Source organism: Melospiza georgiana, chromosome 6 (assembly GCF_028018845.1).
Source record: "Melospiza georgiana isolate bMelGeo1 chromosome 6, bMelGeo1.pri, whole genome shotgun sequence".
Classification (NCBI taxonomy): domain Eukaryota; kingdom Metazoa; phylum Chordata; class Aves; order Passeriformes; family Passerellidae; genus Melospiza; species Melospiza georgiana.
This window is the reverse complement of record NC_080435.1, coordinates 59,597,807-59,618,371: the sequence shown is the minus strand read 5'-3', so window position 1 is coordinate 59,618,371 and position 20,565 is coordinate 59,597,807. Positions and strand designations below refer to the sequence as shown.

At 40.9% G+C, this 20,565-nt stretch overlaps 1 protein-coding gene across 5 annotated transcripts in view; it reads left to right on the top strand.

Moving 5' to 3' along the window:
- Window positions 1-20,565, top strand: part of KIAA0586 (KIAA0586 ortholog) — a 73,571-nt gene that overhangs the window by 42,218 nt on the left and 10,788 nt on the right. For 4 of the 5 annotated variants that reach the window (XR_009114602.1, XR_009114601.1, XR_009114600.1 and 1 more), the window contains one exon: window positions 2,727-2,814. The exons of the other annotated variant lie outside the window; for it this stretch is intronic. Coding sequence is in view for 1 of the 4 variants with exons in the window: in XM_058026739.1 (XP_057882722.1) it covers window positions 2,727-2,814 (88 nt within the window). In the remaining 3 variants the exon portion in view is untranslated. The remainder of the gene's footprint in view (window positions 1-2,726; window positions 2,815-20,565) is intronic. 5 annotated transcript variants of the gene reach the window in all.

The window sequence follows — 20,565 nt, the reverse complement described above, 5'->3', positions numbered from 1 at the left end:
TGTTTTTGAGCCTTGATTTGTATTGTGCCATTGGTGTCTGAGCAGTTCTTAAATTTGTCACCTGAAGTGATGTGTTGCATCTTCAGAGAAAATTTTTATTGTTACACCTCCTTTACTTTGAGCTCACCAGAACAGACTTTCTTGGAATTACTGTTCACAGGCAAAAGTAATAGGGACAGAGAGGGTAACACATGTGCCTTTCACAGAAGATACACAGATAATTATATATTATCTTATCCTTTATCTGTAGGTAGTTACAAATTATCTTATCTTTAGAAACTTCTTGCATCTGAACTCTTAGTGTGGCTTTTTTTTTTTTTTTTTTGCCTGCTGGCATGTAAAACTCACCCTCCCTTCAAACCACACAGGCAAACCCCAGAACTTGGTGTGGTTTTGTTGGGTTTGGTTTGTTCCTGAGTGTGACTGATTTAACTCTATATCACTTTCTCACAGGATAACTTGATATGAAGTGATGATATTTATAAGTGATTGCCCCATGCAGGAGAGATGTTTACTGTGGTTAAGGCATTCTGTAAGATCCTGTGCTAGATCTTTACATCCTTCTGTGAAATTAAAAAATAACCCCTGTACCAGGTGATTTGAAATCTTGTTGTGACAGCATTTATCTACCTTGTGACAAGGATGAACCTTTCCCCTGCTTTAATTAAGGATGGCATCTGTGCTCAGCTCTGCCATTGGATCTACCTTGTCACCTGCCTGCAGGAACAGAATTTCTGGTAGCATTACACCAGCAAAGAGAGCAGGAGCTGCTGAGCCTTTCAGGATGATTCATTCATTCATTCTGTGCAATGTTTAAGGCAGCAATCACTTCAGACTTCTTGAAGGATTTCCTCACAAGTTAGTCACTGACTCTCACATCTTGTTCTTCATCTCCAGACAGTGTTTGCCTTCCCTGAAATCAAACTGTATCACCTACATACAAAGGCAGGAGACAAATCTATTCAGGAGCAAAGTTTGCTGAGAGAGCTGAGGAAATGCAGGATTTCAGATGGTGTCCTGCTGGTCCTTGGCCCTGGGAGGTGATGGCACAGCCTGGGTTGGTTCTGCAGCCTGAGTGAGCAGGATCCTCGTGCCAGGGAGATTTGGCAGGGATGTGGAGCTGCCAGATTTGTTTGCTCCCTGGCACTGGTGTGTAGGTCACAGAAAGAGCCCTGAGTTTTCACACACAGGGCAGGAGCAGTGAAGTCTGTGTGGTCACTCAGTCCAAAACAAATGGCTTAAGTCATACAGGAATTTTCTTATCTACCCAAATTCCTTGGCTGCTCCTCCATTCCTGGCATTAGATTTTTTTTTTTTTTTTGAGATTTATATATGCTTTTAGCCACTGTTAGACAGAAAGCCAGACTAAATACATCTTTACTTTGACCCCTCCTGTCCATTCTTGTGCAACAATACAGGAATTGACTGTTATTTCTGCCATTTTGCCCCCATGGTCTTAGCTTTAAGAAGCAAGAGAATGACTTGGAGGAAGCTGAGCTCTTCCTATTCTAAATAAATCATTTTGATGATGGGAGGGACAGGAACATTGAAGTCATATTTGCGTGGCTACACATTCCAGAGATGGTAAATCTAAATAATTTCAACTCCCAAATGCATTGTTAAAATCTTAGAAAATCACTTGGTTGCAAAATATTTTCATAATATTCCTTTATAAGTATGGATGTTTTTATACAATCTGCATTTTTCAAGTGGGATTGTCACTTTGGTATTCTCGTTAACTTTCATTTTTTTATATTTCAAAAGACATGGTTTTTTAATCTTCAGGAATGCAGAATTGTAGGTTATGAATCTGTGTTATCTCTCAGCTTCTGTTTGCAGCTTGGTTCAGTTTAAACTGAGTTTTTATGTATTACAAATCCAACAGGATTAAAACCACTTTCGATGGAGAACCCATGAGAACTCTTATGCTGCTGATATTTAATATTCATTTAATATATTGGTGTCCTTCTGTCATGTATCCATGAGACCTTCATGCTCTCAGAAAATAATCTCAACTCTTTCTCATCTTGTCTGCTTTAAATTTATCTGTCTTAAGAGAAAGTTTAAGTCTTCCAGGTAGGCACCTAGTGATAGGACAAGGGGCAGTGATTTTAAACTGCCCAGGGCAGGGTTAAATTACAGATAAAGGAAGAAATTCTTCCCTGTGAGGGTGGGCAGGCCCTGGCACAGGGTGCCCACAGAAGCTGTGGCTGCCCCATCCCTGGAAGTGTCCAAGACCAGCCTGGATGGGGCCTGGAGCAACCAGTTCTAAAAACATGGCCAAAGAAATAAATTTTAGATTTGGCTTGGGTTTTCCAACCTGTGAGCTGAAATTTTTATATTTCTTTTCTCTTTCATCTTTCTCTTACTTGTCAGGAGGATAATACCTAGGGAGATATCCTGGGTATTGAAGAAAGCCAGGGAAATTTTATGTTCTTTCTACTACATGCTTTGAGTAAAAATTGAAAGTCTCTTGTGTCTTAAGGTCTAAAATGGCACTTTTGCATCCATTCCTGCTGCTCCCAGGATGTTTGTCTAGAGGGAATAGCTGTAATAGGCTAATTCAGAGCTGAATTCTCTTGAAGTCAGATGTAGGGAGAACAAGTGCACATGTTTAATGAATCTTTAAAAACTTCTTTGGATGTTTCTTGAAGCTGAATGTAATCTTGCTGTGCTTTGCCATCAAAAGTGAGATTTGTAATGTGATTTTAATGCATGATACCTAGGAGGAAAGCCAAGGAGCTGCACACGTTCAGATTGTGAGACCCAGAGTTATCTTTGTGAGAAGGAAATCTGAGGAGATGCAGCAAGAAGGTAAATCAGTGTCAATGTGCAGAGTTCTCTCAGTTAAGCACATCACTTCTAAATATTTTTGTATACTGACGTAACAGTGCTGATTTTTTAAAATTTGGTTTTCATTGCTCTACAACATTTCCAGACATTTCTGTATGCAGAGTTATACACGTTATGTGTATAAATGTGTATACAAAGTGATGACTGTGTGTGTACACAGTTATGTTGTTGAAAGGATTGGAAATTCATCCTGCAGAAGGCTCCAGGGAGACCTTAGGGCCCCTTCCAGTGCTTAAATGGGCTCCAGGAGATCTGGAGAGGGACTTTGGACAAGGGGTGGAGTGGCAGGACAGTGGGCAGTGGCTTCACACTGACAGAGGGCAGGGTCAGGTGAAATATTGGGAAGAAATTCTCCCCTGTGAGGGTGCTGAGGCCCTGGCACAGGGTGCCCAGAGCAGCTGAGGCTGCCCCTGGATCCCTGGAAATGTCCAAGGCCATCCTGGATGGGGCTTGGAGCAACCTGGGATAATGGAAAGTGTCCCTGCCATGGCAGGGGTGGAACTGGATGAGCTTTCATTTCCCTTGCAACCCAGATCATTCTGTGATTCCATGAAATGTATCTGTATGGAAGTCATGAGAATCTTGGCAATTAAGTATTTATTTAAATTTGGATTTGCCAAGAGCATTGCAACGTGCATTTTCTGTAGTCAACTGAATCTTAATTGCTTTATAGAGTGCTGTTCAGCAAAGGAGATGTTCATGATGTTGTGATAAAGGGAGTGGCTCATATGCTTGAGAAAACACAGGAGAACTGAAAGACAATGTGAAGTTAAGATCATGCAAATGTGGAAAAAAATCAGACATTTTCAATGTTAAAATGACCTGGTTTGAGATGGACTTCAAGCTGGTGTGTAACAGATAAAGATTTTCTGTTCTGAAAGACACTAAGTATTATCTCTGCTATTTTTGGAGATTGCTTAACAGTGTTTGTAAAGGTGTTCAGGATGATGAAAGAGAGGGAGAGAATATCTTTTGTTTATTGTAGTTCAAGTCAGTGTGGGAATAGCATAAACTGTGCACATGACTGCCATGGGTAATTGTTTTAGCAGATAAGAAGCTTGTGGAGGTGCTACAGTGAGATGTGTAGCAGTTTTAATCTTACATTCTAAGAACAAGAATCTAAAAACCTGCCTGTCTACAATATATGCAATTATAATTGCTCCACCCTAGCACTGAGAAATTCTTCCTTCAAGCCCTTTTAAAAATAATTCTTTGAACTTCTTCCATTTCATTTTTTTTTTTAAAACATCCCATCGAATTCTGAGGGAATTATTCTGCTTCAAATATTTATAAGTGGTAAGAAAAGCCCCAGGCCATTGTTATTGGTCGTGGGACTTGGAACCTGATTTCAAAACCGTGGTTTGCATATGAAGAAAGTTATGAATAATGTAAAAATTATCTATGGATAATTAGTGGAAAAGCTTCCAGAGCTGAAGTGGCACAACTTAGTGCAGGTCTGTGTTTACCTGTTTTTACCTCTGCATTTATCTGTGCTGTAACACAAGGAATTTGGGCATGGTCCAGTTGTGTCTGAGCTGAAAATGTGTGACCAGGAGATGGCAGTAGTCAATTTTCTTTGAGAGGGGAAAAAAAAATGAGGAAAAAAGGATGATTTATATACCAGGATAATTGAAATCTCATTCGAAGTATACATATTTAATAAGCCAATAAAAATCTCAAGGATTAGAGAATGGAAACAACTGTCTGTCACTTTTAACCAGAATGTCTCCTCTCTCTAAGCTTCACCACAGAGACCTTAATCAGGCCAAAAGTTGAGGGTAAAAATTAATAAGAAGCATTTGAAAGAAAAAGGAAAGCTTGCAACATGATAAGTGTACGTGGGTTTAAGTAAATACAACATTTTAAAATTAAGCACATCTGTTAGTGTAAGTTCAAAGCACCTTGTTTATAAAAGCTTCATGTCAGATGGTTGCCTTCCCTGGGATAGAAGGGCCAGGGAATGCCTGGAAATGGAGAAGCATTCTGGAGGCAGGAGCATTTATTTAGGTGCTTTCTCAGAGTTTAAAGGGTAAGTGATTGCCTTGGTATTAGAGGTTAGGAAATCCAGAGCCCTGAGATTAAGTGTGAATTCACAGTGTTGGGAGAAAAGGAAAATTGTTTTGGGCCTCAAGCTGGATGTTGAAAAGCCATTTTGATATAATTGATAAGTACATGACAAGATTTGATTCATCTTTTGGTGGCCATAAACACATATATACACATTAGAGCTTTCTTTTGTTGTTTAAAAATTTCTGTGGTCTGCAGTGAACATGTGTTTTTACTGAAAGAAACATGATTGATGGCTTCTAATGAAAGTTGAATTTTAGGACTGCTACAATATCATGCCTGAAAGGGTAAAAGTCTCCTGAAAAGTTACAACTGAAAATCAAGGCTGGGTGTATTATTAATTGAAATGTGTGCCTTCTCTAGACACAGTGGAGACAGTGGTTTGAAAACACAGAGTTGTTCTACATAATATACATGCATATATATTTTTGGCTTTATAATACCCTTTAATCTTTGTGCCATTCTTTCATATATCTTCATGAATTTAATAGGAGAGTAATTGTTGTGGTTGGTGAATGCTCATATTTCCAGGATTTAAGCATTTTCAGGCTTACATTAAAGAGATTCAGAATTTTTAAAATTAAAATGAAAGAACAGGTGGCAATGCTGGAGTGCAGAGCAATTTTAAACTTTAATATGAGCAGCTCAGGGGTAGCTGTATCTTCACTTAATTATTTTCCTACAGCACAGACTCTCAAAATGTGACTTAGAGAGCACAACTTGATGCTAGTAATTCCTTTTTATCTCCAGCTAGTGAATTATGTTCAGGCAGTGTAAATACATGGGAAAGGAATATTGGGACACTGAGCAATTGGCTTTGTTGCCACAGAGAAATTGCACAACTGCTTGTGGGAGGAGATGATCTGTGCAATAAATGAATAAGATGACAAGAAGCCCTTAAAACAATCTGTATAAAAAACAAAAATTCCATAGTCCTTGCTGAGTATTGAAGATGGGTTGCTTCTGTGTTAACATTGACATTAGGCTGCATTGAAAGCTGTAATGCTGAAAATATGGCTATAACTAAATACTTCTTTGTCTTTCTTCTGCAGCCAGGAATTGCTCTGAGTTAGGTTTTGGGTTATTTTTTCTTCAAACTGTTGTGGAGTGAGGCAAATGTGTAACAGATGCTTCAAGGAAGGAAGAAGATTAGGATAAGGCTAAAGGTCTTTCTTTTTTTCTTAGAACTGGAACTGTTTTGGTCAAACTCAATGACTATTCTACTGAAAGCTTACTTTTCCCTCAATATCCTGCTGTTTCTTTTTTTGGCCTGAATTTCACTGAAGGCTTTTGCTAAAGATTCTCCACAGCAGCCTGGATGTAGCAGCCAGTGAAGCAAAGCAGAGCTCTCCTTGCACAGAGCAGGGAGAACAACCACAACCCGAGAGGCTGAAATAGTTTGTGCAGCCTGTGCTGCTCCTTGAATTTGCCTCATTTCTGAGAAGATCTTGGAAACTGGAGGAATGAAATCACTTGGTTGTAATTAAGGCATTTTTCAGGCAAGTGTTTCATGTAAGTTTTTTTCAGGGTTTCTTCAGAATTGTCACAGACTCACAGCGTGGTGTGGGGTGTAAAGGACCTCAAGGATCATGTAGTTCCACCCCGTGCCATGGGCAGGGACACTTCCACCAGACCAGGTTGCTCCAGCCTGGCCTTGAACTCTTCCAGGGATGTTTCTGATCTGTTTTTCCTCTGGTTTTCCTCTCCAGTTACCTCTCTGTGCTATCAGGTAGCTCATTGACATCACTCACTTAATGTATTTTACATTTGGGCAACTCAGGAAAGGCAGGGCTGCATTTCCCACAGAGGCTCTGGCTTTTCTGTAAGTAGTCATTGCCTTTTAGGTGCTCCAAGTGGTTTAGAATGCCAGTTCTCAGGGAGGTTTTGTTCATTCTGCATGTGTCCATAGGAGCTGCACAATAGCCCATGCAATAGAAAACATGTATGTTAGTGATAAAGTGTGCATTCTGAATAATATCCCACATAAAATCCTCAGTATCCACACATGAGAGTTTCTACTGTGAACTCCTCTAAGTAAATATTTAGTTGTGTTATAATACATTTGGAACAGGAGCTTTTAATTCCTTGGCTTTTGTAAATATTATTTATCTATTAACAAGTGTCATTTATATCTGTGGCTGTTTCTTTTCCCACTGAGTTAATTCAGTTATTTTTCAGACAAAATGTTTAACCAGAAGTTGGATTTTCATAGCTTAAGGCAAAATCTTGTGTGAATTTGTCACTGTGGATGATGATGTTCTGCTGCTTCAGCTTTGAGTCATGAGGAACCAAACAGCAGCAATTGCTGGAATTTCATGGGACTGTGCACCCCTTTGTAGCCATTCCCAAAAATCCTTCCAGGGAAATGCTCCTCTGGTCTCACACAGTTGTCATTTTTTCCCCTCACCTACTTGCCCTAAAGGTGTGAAGAATTGCAACCACAAGCAGGTGAAGCACAGCTGTAGTTTGATTTTTGGATTCCTAGAATGCAATTTGGTTTTTTGAGGCACCTAAATGAATTGAAATGGAGAATTTAAAAAACCAAGAGAACACAGTTTTATACTTGAAGAAAACTGCACCAGCAGTGCCATATTGCCCTGCAGTCTGAGGCTTTGCTGCTGAGGGCTGTGCTCAGGGAGGAGGATTCTCCACACCATGCATTGCCCATCTTTCCCTCCTTGGCAATTTCCTCCAGCTTCTACAAAGCTGAGAGTTTGTTCTTCTGTTCCTGCAGCCTGCAGTGGCATTGCTGTGACCTTGTGCTGAGGCTTTTGCCATGTGCAAAGGCAGGAAATTTCCCTTTTCCCCTTCCCTTGGTGCCTGTGAGATGGTGCTTTACACCCATCATGAAACCTTCACAGCTTTTCTGTATCCTGTACTCTGTATCCATCATGAAATCTGCTTTTCTGTGTCCTCACACCTCCCTCCTCCATCCCACCCTGTTGGGTGTGTGTCTGGGTGATCTCTGGAGGGAACTATTTTGCACTTTTCATACAGTAAAAAAGAATAAATCCTCCCTTTTGAGAAGATCTTTGTGTTTAAATACATTTATTTTGCTGAATTTCAGGGTGTGTTCCTGTACCAAGCCCCTGCTCTGGTCTGAACACAGCAGCAGGGATTTTCAGTGAAATTCCAGCACCAGATGGGATTTTTTGTGCAGAGAGGGAAAGAAAAACTTCTTCAAAGTGATGTTATCACTACTGAAAGCATTACTTCCTATGGAGACTGTCAAATATTTAGATTTTTTTTGCTTGTCTTTATCCAGATTTTCTGAGGCTCAAAAGTAAATATTGCAAAAACTCATTTGATTCCCTCTTTAAGCCTGGATTTTAAAGGTGATCTAAAGATGAAAGATTCTAGGTGATCTAATCCAGTGACCTGTGGCATCCCTCTAAGTGTTTTATAGATCACAAGTTAAACTTCTGTTAAATTGCTATTTCAGTCATATATGAGGGACTGTAATGTGAAAATATTGAGGTTCCAGTCTCGTTTTCATGCAGATTAGCTGAAAATTGTTGGCACTGCTGCTCAAAGCACCCAATGGACATTTGGAGTTTGAACTTTTTCATGGAATCATGGAATCATAGCCAGGTCTGGATTGGAAAGGACCTTAAAGCTCATCCAGGTCTGTCCCTGCCATGGCAGGGACACCTTCCACCATCCCAGGCTGCTCCAAGCCCCATCCTTGGACAATCCCAGGGATGTGGCAGCCACAGCTCCTCTGGGAAATCTGTGCCATATAATAAAAATAATTTCATCCCAATATCTAACTTAAATCTCCCCTCCTTCAGCTTAAGGCCATTCACCCTTTTCCTATCACCTTTTTTATCCCCTTTTTACCTCAAAATATCGTGTAGCCCCCAGTCTAGGTGCCTGCTGACCTGCCTACATCACATCAGCCAGACACCAGAAGGTTCAGAGGATCTTCTGTTCTGTAGTATATATTAAAAATCTAAAGGATTTCACATCCAAATTAATTGGAATTTATTAAAAAAAATATTCATAATTGCATTTACTTTTCAAACACTTTGATGACCTGGAACCAAAGCAGCACGGTTCTATCACTGCAATTCTCTGTATTTTCCCTTTTTTCCCCCATCTTTTTGCCAGTTAGGGTGGGGCTTTTTACAATTGTTTAATTGTTTGGGGGGGTTTTATATTTTATTTCATTTCAGAGTTTCTGGCAGCTTGTTTCTCTAGTGGCCAGGCATATCCTAGGCAGAATTCTCCTTAAAGAAAGGGTTTCTCTTGTTGCTGCATATCCACTCTTTAGGGTTGGAATGTGCCAGCTGAAAGCTCTAAATTGCAATTTCCATTTGGCAGCCTACCTTTGATCTCTCACCAGTTCCAGTTTTAGTTGTATAAATCCATCTCTTGTCAGCCTATCTGTGGGTGAAGCTCCAATGTGAGGCTTTTCCTTTTGTCAGAGCCTCTCATGGTGGTGGTGAATCAGCTGGAGTTGCAAACAGGGGATGGAATTGATAACAACTATTAAATACAAGTCTCTGATCTCCTGGACGCTAGCACACTCCTGCCCAGCCTGTGGAAATGGTTATGCCAGGACAGCTTTTCTCACAGCCTGTCTAGGATTTGTAAACATGCTGGGATCTGACTGAGGCAGCTTTGTATTGAGGATTATGATTTGTATGCACTTTTACAAACTTACAGTAATTGCTGTTGCCTTCATTGTAAAGAGCAAAAAATAAACACACACAATAAACCCCTTTAATGGGCACTGATCCCACTGGCACTGATCTTGAGCAACTCTGAATAAAAGCAGATGGTGGCAGGCTGGCTGGGCTGACCTGCTTTCCCCTTTCATGCAAACATTGCTTATATAAATGGGGGACACACACAAAAAATTAATGGGCTTGGGCAAGCCACCTAAGGACAGAGACTCCCCATGTACTTAATGCTTACATCAGCCCCAGGGCTGCTTCCAGTTAGTTCTTCTCTGGAGGGAGAAGTTTCTCACAAATTAGTGGTTCCACAGCTCTGAGCCCATGGTTTAACAAGAAAGAACTGATGTGCAGCTAGAAAGTAAGCATGTTTAGCTGTTCTGTGGCCTGTGTGTTGTGGTGGGTCTGCAAGAGAACCAGAACAGTCTCTCCTGAACCTGTTGCTCATTTGTGGACAAATAATTGAGTTTGAAGTCCCTTTGCAAATCATCTGCTGTCATAATGTTGTGAAGAGGCATTTGATTTTTGTTGTGGTCTTGTACTAGTTTAATTCACGTGCCTATTTGTTAGCAGTGATGTTAAAAGAATGTAAATTGGGATTCCTGGTTGTTGTGCAGGATGTGCCTCAGTGTGTCACTGCAACAAGATGTGACCAGAGCACCTCTGCTGTGGAGGCAGGCTGGGAGAGCTGGGATTGTTCAGCCTGGAGAGGAGAAGGCTCCAGGGACACCTCACTGTGCCTTCCAGTACCTTAAAGGGCTCATAAAAAAGAGGGAGATGGACTTTTTATACAGATAGAGAGTGACAAGACATGGGGCAATGGTTTTAAACTTGAAAGAATTAGGTGTAGATTTGACATGAAAAATAAATTCTTCCCTGTGAGGGTGGGGAGGCCCTGGCACAGGGTGCCCACAGGAGCTGTGGCTGCCCCATCACTGGAAGGGTTCCAGCTTGGATGGGGTTTGGAGCAACCTGGGATGGTGGAAGGTGTCCCTGCCCATGGCAGGGGGTGGAACTGGGTGATCTTTAAAGTCCCTTCCAACCCAAACCATTCTGTGATTCCATAATTCAGAGCATTCCCTTTCCAGCAGGGCACTTGGAGTTACTGCATCCAGAACTCTGCTGCAGCTTCTCACCCAGATTCCAGCCTACAAAGGCAGATTTGTGAATAAGATCCATTTGCACTTCTCAGTCACTCTCTGTGTACAGCCTGATGCACCCAAAGCAGCCAAGCTGAGTCAGGAACCATTCCAGGTCTCGGGCAGACCTGCTGCTGGCTGCCTTGGCACACACACCACAGGATCTCCTAGGATGACCATCCTTACTTGGATTAACAGCCATTTAAGCAGGTCTCTTATCTCCCTTTTTTATTTTTATAAAAGGCATCATTATCAGAGCAGGAAGTCTTGATGGTTTTGCATGCTGGCAACACATTGCCTGGATACTGTTTGGTGACAGGTGAAGACAAGGAGTATTACAAACACATATTTCAACTTGGAGAAACATTTCTAGCACTGTGATAGGAGAAATGCAGGCTTTATGTCTTCAGCATGTGCTGAGTTGGTTACATTTTTCTGCTTGGTAGGGAAGGCAGATGTTGCCTTTTATAATTCAGTGGCTGGTGCAGCACAACAGAAGGAGCAGCTTCTGCTCTCCCCACTGTGCTGGCTTTGCTGAGCCCTGGGCAGATGCAGCTGGACTCCCTTCAGCTTTACCTGTTCTTCAATTGCTCTCAGTTCAGCTTTTTGAGCACTACCTAAAAGCTGGCAAGAGCCAGCTGTTAGTGTGGGGGACGGGTAGGAGAGACATCCCTGGGACATGAGTGTGTATGAGGTGAGTGATGAATAACTCACAAATTCTGACTGGCTGCCCCCAGACCTCTTCTACAAAGCAGACAGAAGCTTTCATTCTCAGACAATAAACTTCTTTTTCTTTTTTAATGCTTTGTAAATTTTTGGCACTGCTAAGGAGAGGCAAGGCACGGCTGCAAAGTTATGGTGAGAACCAAAGTGGCCAATAAAGATGGATATTTAGACAATTTGTGTTCACAATCAAATAATATTTTTAAAATTCTACTGCTTATTAGATTGTGAAAGGCTTGATTACAGGCAGTTTTCATGCTTGTGGCCAGTGTTGTTTCTAGGTATTTTATTTCTTGTTTTTCTACATGTTTTGGGAGTAAACAGAGCTTCAAATTCATGTACCAAAGAGAAGCCAGGTTTGTCCAGCTCCACCTTCTCAATACAGTGCTACAAAGGCTGCTTAGAATTAAATATAAATACAGGGTTCCCAAGCCCACAGGATTAATTTCTTAAGAATAGGAACCCATTAAATTTTCAAATAAGGCAACAGCATGGAGTAAATGTTATCTAGGATATCTTCCAAATGAAGAACACTGTGTAAATACTGGTAATGCTCCTCTTTGATAACATGCTGATTTTGAGAAATGCAGGCTGCCAAAGTAGCATTCTTGGTAAAAAATGGGGTAAGGGCTGGTGAGTGAAGATTAAAGTTGTCATGCATGACCTGTTGCTCAGTGCACATGGGGCTGTGTTTTGTAACTCTGTGGAATAACATTTCCTAACATAAAGCTGGAGTGAAACCCTCTTCATCTTCCATGCAACTGATTCTGTAAGTGAAGTACAGCAAATCCTCATCTCTGAAATACCATTTGCAAATGTGCTTTTTGTGACTGCCTTTGCAAGGAACAGTAGTAAATGATGGAGATGGGTTTAACTTTGTCTGTGGACTACTGTGCTCTGGTTTTTATCATAGTGCTGTCATTGAGAGGAGAAAAAAAACACCCTGCACCTAGAAAAACTTAATTTAAATTTAGAACCTTTGTATGTCCTGTCGTTCTGCTCTAATCTAAAACTTCTGTTTAGCTTTTAAAGAAGGAAGAGCTGGTTTTGAGCACAATTTTAAACAACCTGAGTGAAAGTTGTTGAGTGTGGCACAAAATATGGAGCAGGTCTGTGAAATTCATTTTTTTCCCCCAGTGCTTTGGCTTCAGGGAAGTAACTGTGTCTCTTTGTGTACAGCATGACTTTGCCTTCCAGTTAACTCTTTCTTTTTTTAATGTCATACAGGCATGTATTTTTAATACAAATTAATAAATCATCAGCCAGATGTGAGCAATGAAAACGGATCTCACCTTTTCTAGGTCTGGTAGAGTTGTGTTTATATTTTGCCTCAAAATTAGCCAATCAAGGTGGTTTAGACTTATTGGGTTATCTGCTGCTCTCCATCCTACCTCAGATTGTTAAAGTAATAATCTCAGGGTTGCATATGACCTTATTTTAGGCACTGTGCATATTGCAAGAGTTAGGCAGAGCTGTGTTTGTTTAAAGACAGTAAAACAGCTGCAGAGTCTGTCCTTGTCAGGCCATTGTATCTTCAGGAGAAATAAAAAGCATGGAATTTGTTGCAAATTGCCTAATTTCTGACTTTTTTCTTTTAGTGTGTTTTTGTTATCCTGAAACCATAATTACTGATCTTGAGAATATTGTTTAATTTACTTAACAGCTGCCACTGTGCCCTGTTACGTAAATCAGAGTTATAAATGGGAAATATTTACAAGTTGGAGTTACAGTGGAAATGCACGAGTGACTTCTCAGAAGCACACATTGCTTTTTTCAGTAATTGGACCCCGTCCTAGACCCAGCCAGGCAGGGAGATTACACAGGGAATGCTTGTTGCTGAAGATGAAGCTTCCTTCCTGATTAAAAAGAAGAAAAAAAGAGAAAGGGGGGAGCAGTTTCCTGTTGGAATCCTCACTCTGAGGGAGCCAGGGCAGCCATGCCTCCCCCTGCTCCAGCTGCCCTTTATGTGCAGGAGCTCTCTGACAAACCATGTCCAAAACCCTTTTTATAACAGCAATTGGGGTTTGCCTCTGCAGGCAGACCTGGGGTTTAAAGAGCTCTTTGCTCCCCTCTCATCTGCTTTTAATGCAGGACTACCAGTGCCAGTATCTCTGAGGTTTTAAGGCTTGATAAATAAAGGCTGTTCTGTTCCTAAGCTTCAGCATTTTCTGGTAACGACCTAACACAGGGACTCAACCCGAAATTTCAGCTGCACGTAGAAAATGTGGTCTGACCTCGGTATATATGATGTGAAAAATGAATAATAGCAGCACTGCAGGCAAAGTCTTCTCTTGCTATGATGTGACAGCCCAACCCTGCTGCAGAGGGTTCAAGAATTTGGCTGCACTTTTGGAAATGAGCCCTGTGGTTCTGCTGGGGAGATGTTTTAGCTCAGAGAGAGCACAGCACACAATGGCTTTGTTGGCTCTGTGCTTATGGCAGGACACTGAAGTAAAACCTGTTTTTTCTACCTGTAATATGTGGTGGTTTGGGTTTTTTTGGCCTTTTTTTGAAGTGAAGCCATGCTCAAAGGCTGGGGAGCCACAGCAGCTGAAGGCTAGAACCACTTAAGGGGATAATTAGGGCCTCTGAATCTCTGATTCATTAATTCAGAGAGGGTTTTTTTCACTTTCTTAAAAGACAAAATCTCTCTCTCATTCCAGAGTCAGCCTGTTAAAGGAAAGCCATACATTCAGAGTGGGTTTAGATTAGAAATTAGGGAAAAAAATCTTCACAAAATCTCTCTCTCATTCCAGAGTCAGCCTGTTAAATGAGAGCCATACATTCAGAGTGGGTTCAGATTAGAAATTAGGAAAAAAAACCTTCACTCTGAGGGTGGTGAGGCCCTGGCACAGGGTGCCCAGAGAAGCTGTGGCTGCTCCATCCCTGGCAGTGTCCAAGGCCAGGCTGGATGGGGCTTGGAGCAACCTGGGATAGTGGAAGGTGTCCCTGCCCATGGCAGGGGCTTGGAACAAGACTTTTTTTAGGTTTCTTCCACCCCAAACCATTCTGTGATTTCATGATGTGTGGGACACTGATTTCACAAGGTATCCAGGACATCTCCATGTCCAGGTCCTTGCTTGGGTTTCCAGGTTTGGTTTCCTTGGTGCCATCCAAGCTCTCAGACTCGTGTGGAGCTCCACAGTGCAGGGTCTGCCACAGGGAATAGTCTGAAGCTCATGAAAAGAAAGTTCAGATGTTTTCAGTCTGAGAGTGAAATTGCAGAAGGCCCTTAGAGGTCTGAGTTATTGTGCAATCTCTGTAAGTAATTTGTAATCAAAATACCTTTGCACATGTCACTTTCATATTTCCTGTAATAAAACAGCAAGAGCAATTAAGATTTTGGACCATAATCTTCTACAAGCTTCTAAAAACGAGTGGGCTGGGGATTTTTTGAGTTATGGCTGAAATAGGCAGTTTTTAAATTTTTGATTGCTTAAAAAAGGGTTTGGTAATAGCTATTTTAATAGATTTTTTTTTTAACTGTAGCCTGACAAAACTCTTATGTGGCAACATAATTGACCTGAAGTTTGCTTAAAAAAAAACCTAAGTAAGAAACCAGAAGAACTCTTCACAAAACTGGAGGACATCTGTACTCTGGTAACCCAGCACGTGACCTATTGGGCTTTATGCATTTCAAATCAAAAAGAATCAGTAAATATATTGCCATATGCATGTAAATATGTCTAATAACCCTCTGTGTATCTGTAATGTTGTTCTGCCACGGTTCAGAAAGTTGTCTGTGGTCTTGGCATTCCTCAGGAAACATTAGATTAATATAGCTGCCTTTGTCATAGATTTTTTTTTTCTTGTTTAAGTAGGTGTGTGAAGGCTGGTGCTACATAAATGAATTACACGGAAGACTTTGGAGGAAGAAGGGGCTTGTAAACGAGACTGAAATTAATGAATATGAGAATTAGAAATCAAAACTTTATGTTTAGTCTAAGGAGAAACAATTCCTTAAACCCTAACCACATGGCTGTTTCTTGTTTGCATCAGCTCTGGTTGACTGTTATTGTCTTCTGTTAATTCTCTGGGGCAGTGGCCTGACTTTGTTGAATGAGCCAATTGTTTTCCTTTGTGTTGCCCATGAAGCGAGTCCCCATCTGGTTTGTATCAGACTGTTTTCACAGCCAACAACTGCTGCCTTTTCTATATCCTGACACTTAAGGGCCCCATGCTATCAAAGCATTGCTGTGATAGCCTGTCTGGCTGGGCCCATACAGCTGTGCCTTGCAGCTTGAAGCCATTACCCAAGTAATGGTAACTTAGAACTTGAACTGGCTCTTATTCCCATTGGTGTCGTGTGTACAGTGAACAGAATGCATTTTTGTTGAACCTAGTGTTCCACCAAAAAAAAAAAAAAAAAAAAAAGAATTTTTTATTTTATTTTATTTTCCTTGTTTGAGTTTATGCAATTGGTTCCTTTTTATTTTCCAGCAGCTTCCTGTATCTACAGGCAGTTTTGTGTTCTTCTGAAATTAATGAACACAAGAAAAGCAGTACTTAGTTAAGGCACTGTTGTTATTACTTTTATGGTACATTAAAGCTCAATAAGTGAAAATTAAACAAGCAAATGATTCTTAATGAGGATTTTTTCTTATCAGATTTTAGAACAGGTTTCCAGGAAACTTTCTGTGCATAATGAATGTAGGTTGTGTGAATAAAGCTGCACCTTGGATACTGCACTACTCCCTTTCCAAGTAGCTCTCTAAAAATCTGCATTAACCTGTTTACTTCTCATCTGAAGGAACAGGGAATGATTGGAAAACCTGTAATAGTAGAGTTAAAACTGCATTGCAGTTTGCATTGCAGAATTAGTGAGAGAAGCTCCAGGCATGATCCAGACCCTTTCCAGGCTTTCACCAATGTAGAAGACAGTCCTCTTGCAAGAGATTTTGCAACACGTGGCTTCTCTGCCTCCAAGATTTAAAAAAACCCCAATATTGCATTAATAACAGTGACACTTACATGTTGTGTTTAAAGAGAGATGATCTTTAAGCCTTTGTTCTCTCCTGCTCTTGTGTAGGCAGCATAATGCTCAGTGACAGAGTAATGACAAGGGAAAACATATTCCCCAACTTGGAGATGTATTGAATTTAAAGTATATTCCAGATTCAGTTCTTCCCTGATATTTAAGAGGCAGAAAGAAAGAAAATAATGGATAATGTTTCTTAAAATCCTGGTCTTATTGTAGCATGTGAGGGAAATTGTCAGAAAACAGATTGCTTTATCTGATACTTGCAGAGAAAGTATTGCTGAACCTGGGAGTGTGTTGTGTGTATAATGTGAGTGAATTTGCTTCAGGTGACATATTGGGAGCCATTCAATTCCATGAGGCACACAAGATAAGGCTTCCTTTGCCACTGTGCTTTTCCTGCTGGCACACACTGGGTGTCATCGTGTCACATCAGGATTGTGCTGAATAATTGAGTCTGTGCCATTGTCAGGTGTGGGGAGGGCTTGCAAAAGCCACTTTGCTGAGCAGCTTTGTGTAATTGCTGTTGCTGTAACAGCTCCTGAATTCAGGTGTGTGTGCTCTGGAATGATGCACAGTGTCTGTGCCCTGCACCTCAGAGGACTTTCACAGCCTCACTGGTTGGATAATTCCAAGTTGTGTCCATCATCAGGCAGAGCCCAACTCTGCTCCCACGCCTGCAGACTGGATTTCCACACATGATCCTTTGCAGTGCAGATCTCCCTGTATTTTGGCCAGGCATATTTAAACCCAGAGAACTGATAAATGATAAATGATTTCCCCTCAGATGCCAACAAGCTCTGTTAATCCTGCTCATGGCCTCTTGGTTTCTCTGGGTCTGGATTGGAGGCACTTGAGACAGTAATTCATGTTCAGACTCAAGTGTTTATTATTTCTTATCAATAAAACTGCCTCACTACTGTGAGTTCAGCAGCACGGCACAAAATGGCCAAGAATCTCTTGTTACAAGGTCTTTTAAAGCTAAACTATCCAACGAAGAGCTGACACCTGGATTATTTTCTCTTTTAACCCAATAACTGATCCCAAAGAGCCCCCAGTGGGGACTTTCCTGCCCAATTACAAAATGCCACCCAAACCCATGGAGAAGGAGGAAGAAGAAGCATGAAGAAGAAACCCAGGACAACACCCTGTGCCCTCCATCCTGCTTCCATCCACAACATACTAAAAATCCCAAAACCTCAATTTCTCACCAAGTGATACCTACACCACTCTCTATAATCCATTTCACACTTCTGTGGATTCTAGTTTATCTTGAAGTCTGGGAAACTTTCTCCATGAATGAGAGTCCCAGAGCAGACAGAGAAATATTCCCTGGGTTTCCACAATGGCCCAAAGCACTGAGGGATGGTCTGGGTGCTCACCAGGTTTGGCACCAACACCTTGAGCTGGGAAAAGTCAGAGCTGCAAAACTTCCTGAAGGCAATTGGTGCAGCCAGCACCCCAAATGTCAATTTGTGAGTGTGTGGCTGCAGCTTCAGAGGCAAAGAGCACCTCCCAAATGAGAACCTGATGGAAAAGGTTCTGTTCAAGGCCCTGCCTGACAGCAGCTCCAAGGGTTGTGCAGAGCAGCTCCTGACAAGAGCTGTTGGTTTCTTGGTGCTGCTGGGAGCTGCCTGCAGTTCCCCCTGTGTTTTGTTGTTTTGTGCCACTTAGCACAGATGGAGGGGGATGATATTAAAATCACTGATGTGTCTAAGAGAGAGTAGAGAAGGTGCTGCACTGTGCTTAATGTGCAACATTAATGTAGAGAAATACATTTCTGCAGCTCATTTATTCTACTGCTTTAGAGCTCAGATTCACCCAAGTATTGCAAAGGAATTTTGGTTTTACTCTTTCCCATGTAACAAGCCAAGGGGTTTTTTTTGTTTTGGTTTGGTTTGGTTTGGTTTGGTTTGGGTTTTTTTGTTTGTTTGGTTTGTTGTTGTTGCTATTGTTATTGCTGTTGTTGTTTTTGGGAGGTTTTTTTAGGTTTGGTGGGGTCTTTTTGGGTTTTTGGGGTATTTTTGTTTTGTTTTGTTGGGTTTGGGGGGGTTCTTGTAGGTTTTTTTTTTTGTTTTGGGGTTTTTTTTGTTTTGTTTTTTATAAGGAGGAATGCTTATCTGTACTGCACAAAGTTTAATCATTTTAGATTTCAACAAACTTTAAAATAGCACAAGATAAAATCATATATTTACTCCCAGACCTTTCCAAGTTTCTGGTCACAGGATTGTGAAGGCAGAGTTACTTGTCATCACACTGAGGGCTCATTTCAAGAGCAGGTCAAAAAGGGTCTGGTCACAGGCAGGACCAGAGGAAATGGTCTCAAGTTGCACCAAGGGAGGTTTAGGTCAGATATTAAGAAAAATTTCTGCACTGAAAGGGTGGCCAGACATTGGAACAGGCTGCCCTGGGAGGGTTGGAATCACCATCCTGAAAATGTTGGAAAAATGTGTTGGATGTGGTACTTGGGACCATGGTTTAGGGGTGAACATGGTGGGGAGGGTTAATGGTTGAACTTGATGATATTTGAAGTGTTTTCTAACCTAAATTATTTTATGCTTCTATAACAGTGAGCTCCCAGATCTTCCAGTACAGACATTTAATGTTTTCCTTGTTTGAACATGTGCTCATTTATTCAGTCCTCTTTCTGAGCTAACAGAAAAGTTGTTTGCCTCTCTAAGCTTCCTAGAAATGCTTATTCCTACCCATTTTCAAAGGTCACTGATATCCACAAATGGTAAAACCTGTAGTGGCCACCCTCTGCTGCTAAACCAAAGGCTGGAAAAAATGTATTTTTTATAAATTTTTTGTCCATGTGCTAGAAATGTGCATGGAGATGTTCTGGAATTTATTAGACTGACCATTGGAAAATGCAAACTCTATAGGGCTGGCTTTTGTTCTGTCTTGTTTTGTTTTGTTCCTGGGGAAAATGCTCATAATTTTCTTTTGAAAAGGTGTAATTACAAAAATTTTGGGTAATTGTGCTGTAGGTAGAAGCATTTTGAATATGCCAGATCCTGGTAATGGTAGTACAGTAAAGGGAGTCTTGGCAAACTGTTTCCAGATGGGGAATCCCATGACTTTGTTAGTGAAAATCATCAAAATAAATCTCAGGATCATGTGAATATTTAAGTATTCAGAGTAGAGAAATAAAGCTAGTTTGCTTGTGGTTGTCTAGAAAAACACTTTTTATTTGAAGTTCTTTACACTGAGTATACCTTATTTAATTTTTTTATTATAAGAATGAATTTAGTGACTCCATTATATGTGAGGAGTGACTTGAAATGAGAAAATTCTGCCCTGCAGCGCTTGCCTTCAGGCAGAAAGTTTTTTCTTTTCTTTTTGATACCCATTCCCTGACTTTCAGTCAAATCTGGGTGCAGATTGCAGCCATGGGATAAAACCTCTTGTCTGTTTGAGGGAGAGCTCATTGAGGTCTCTCACTGAACTTCTTAGTGGTGAAAAGTGACTTGTGACTTCTTACAGGGGTTCACTGAAACTTGCCCTCTGAGGATTTTTTTGGATATTTGGTGTCTGGAATCTGGCAGGGCTGGAATTGTCCAGTTCTATCCCTTTTTCATGGCCAGGGACACCTTCCCCTATCCCCCCAAAATCCGAGCTGGCCTTGGGCACTTCAGAGGATGGAGCATCCACAGCCTCACAGGGACACCCCACCTGCATTTCAGCTCTGAACTGGGAAGATTTTAATTAATTTTCAGATCTTAATTGATGGTGAAACATCACTTGACTTTGGTCGCTCAACTTTAATTATTCGTGTAAAAATATTTTTAAATTGTTGTTCAATAAAAGGAGGCCACGTAACTTCTAAGAATTAAAAAGATGCTTTGATTTTCATTTCTTTTCCTTGCCACTCCCCAAGAAGGCTGTGAGTGCTGCTATGTGTGGCACTGTGGCACAATGCAGATAAGCTGGAGGCAGTATTGCTGCAATTAATATCATTAAGATACGAGGTCTCAGTGGAGCCAGTGCTACTGCTGGCTTTGCACTGACATCCCAAGGGAATTCAGCAGAACTTTATCTTAGAATTAAGTGTGAATTCCCATAATTGATCATTCAAGTTCCTTTTTTTTTTTTTTTTTGTTTGTTGCTTTATTTTGTTTCAGAT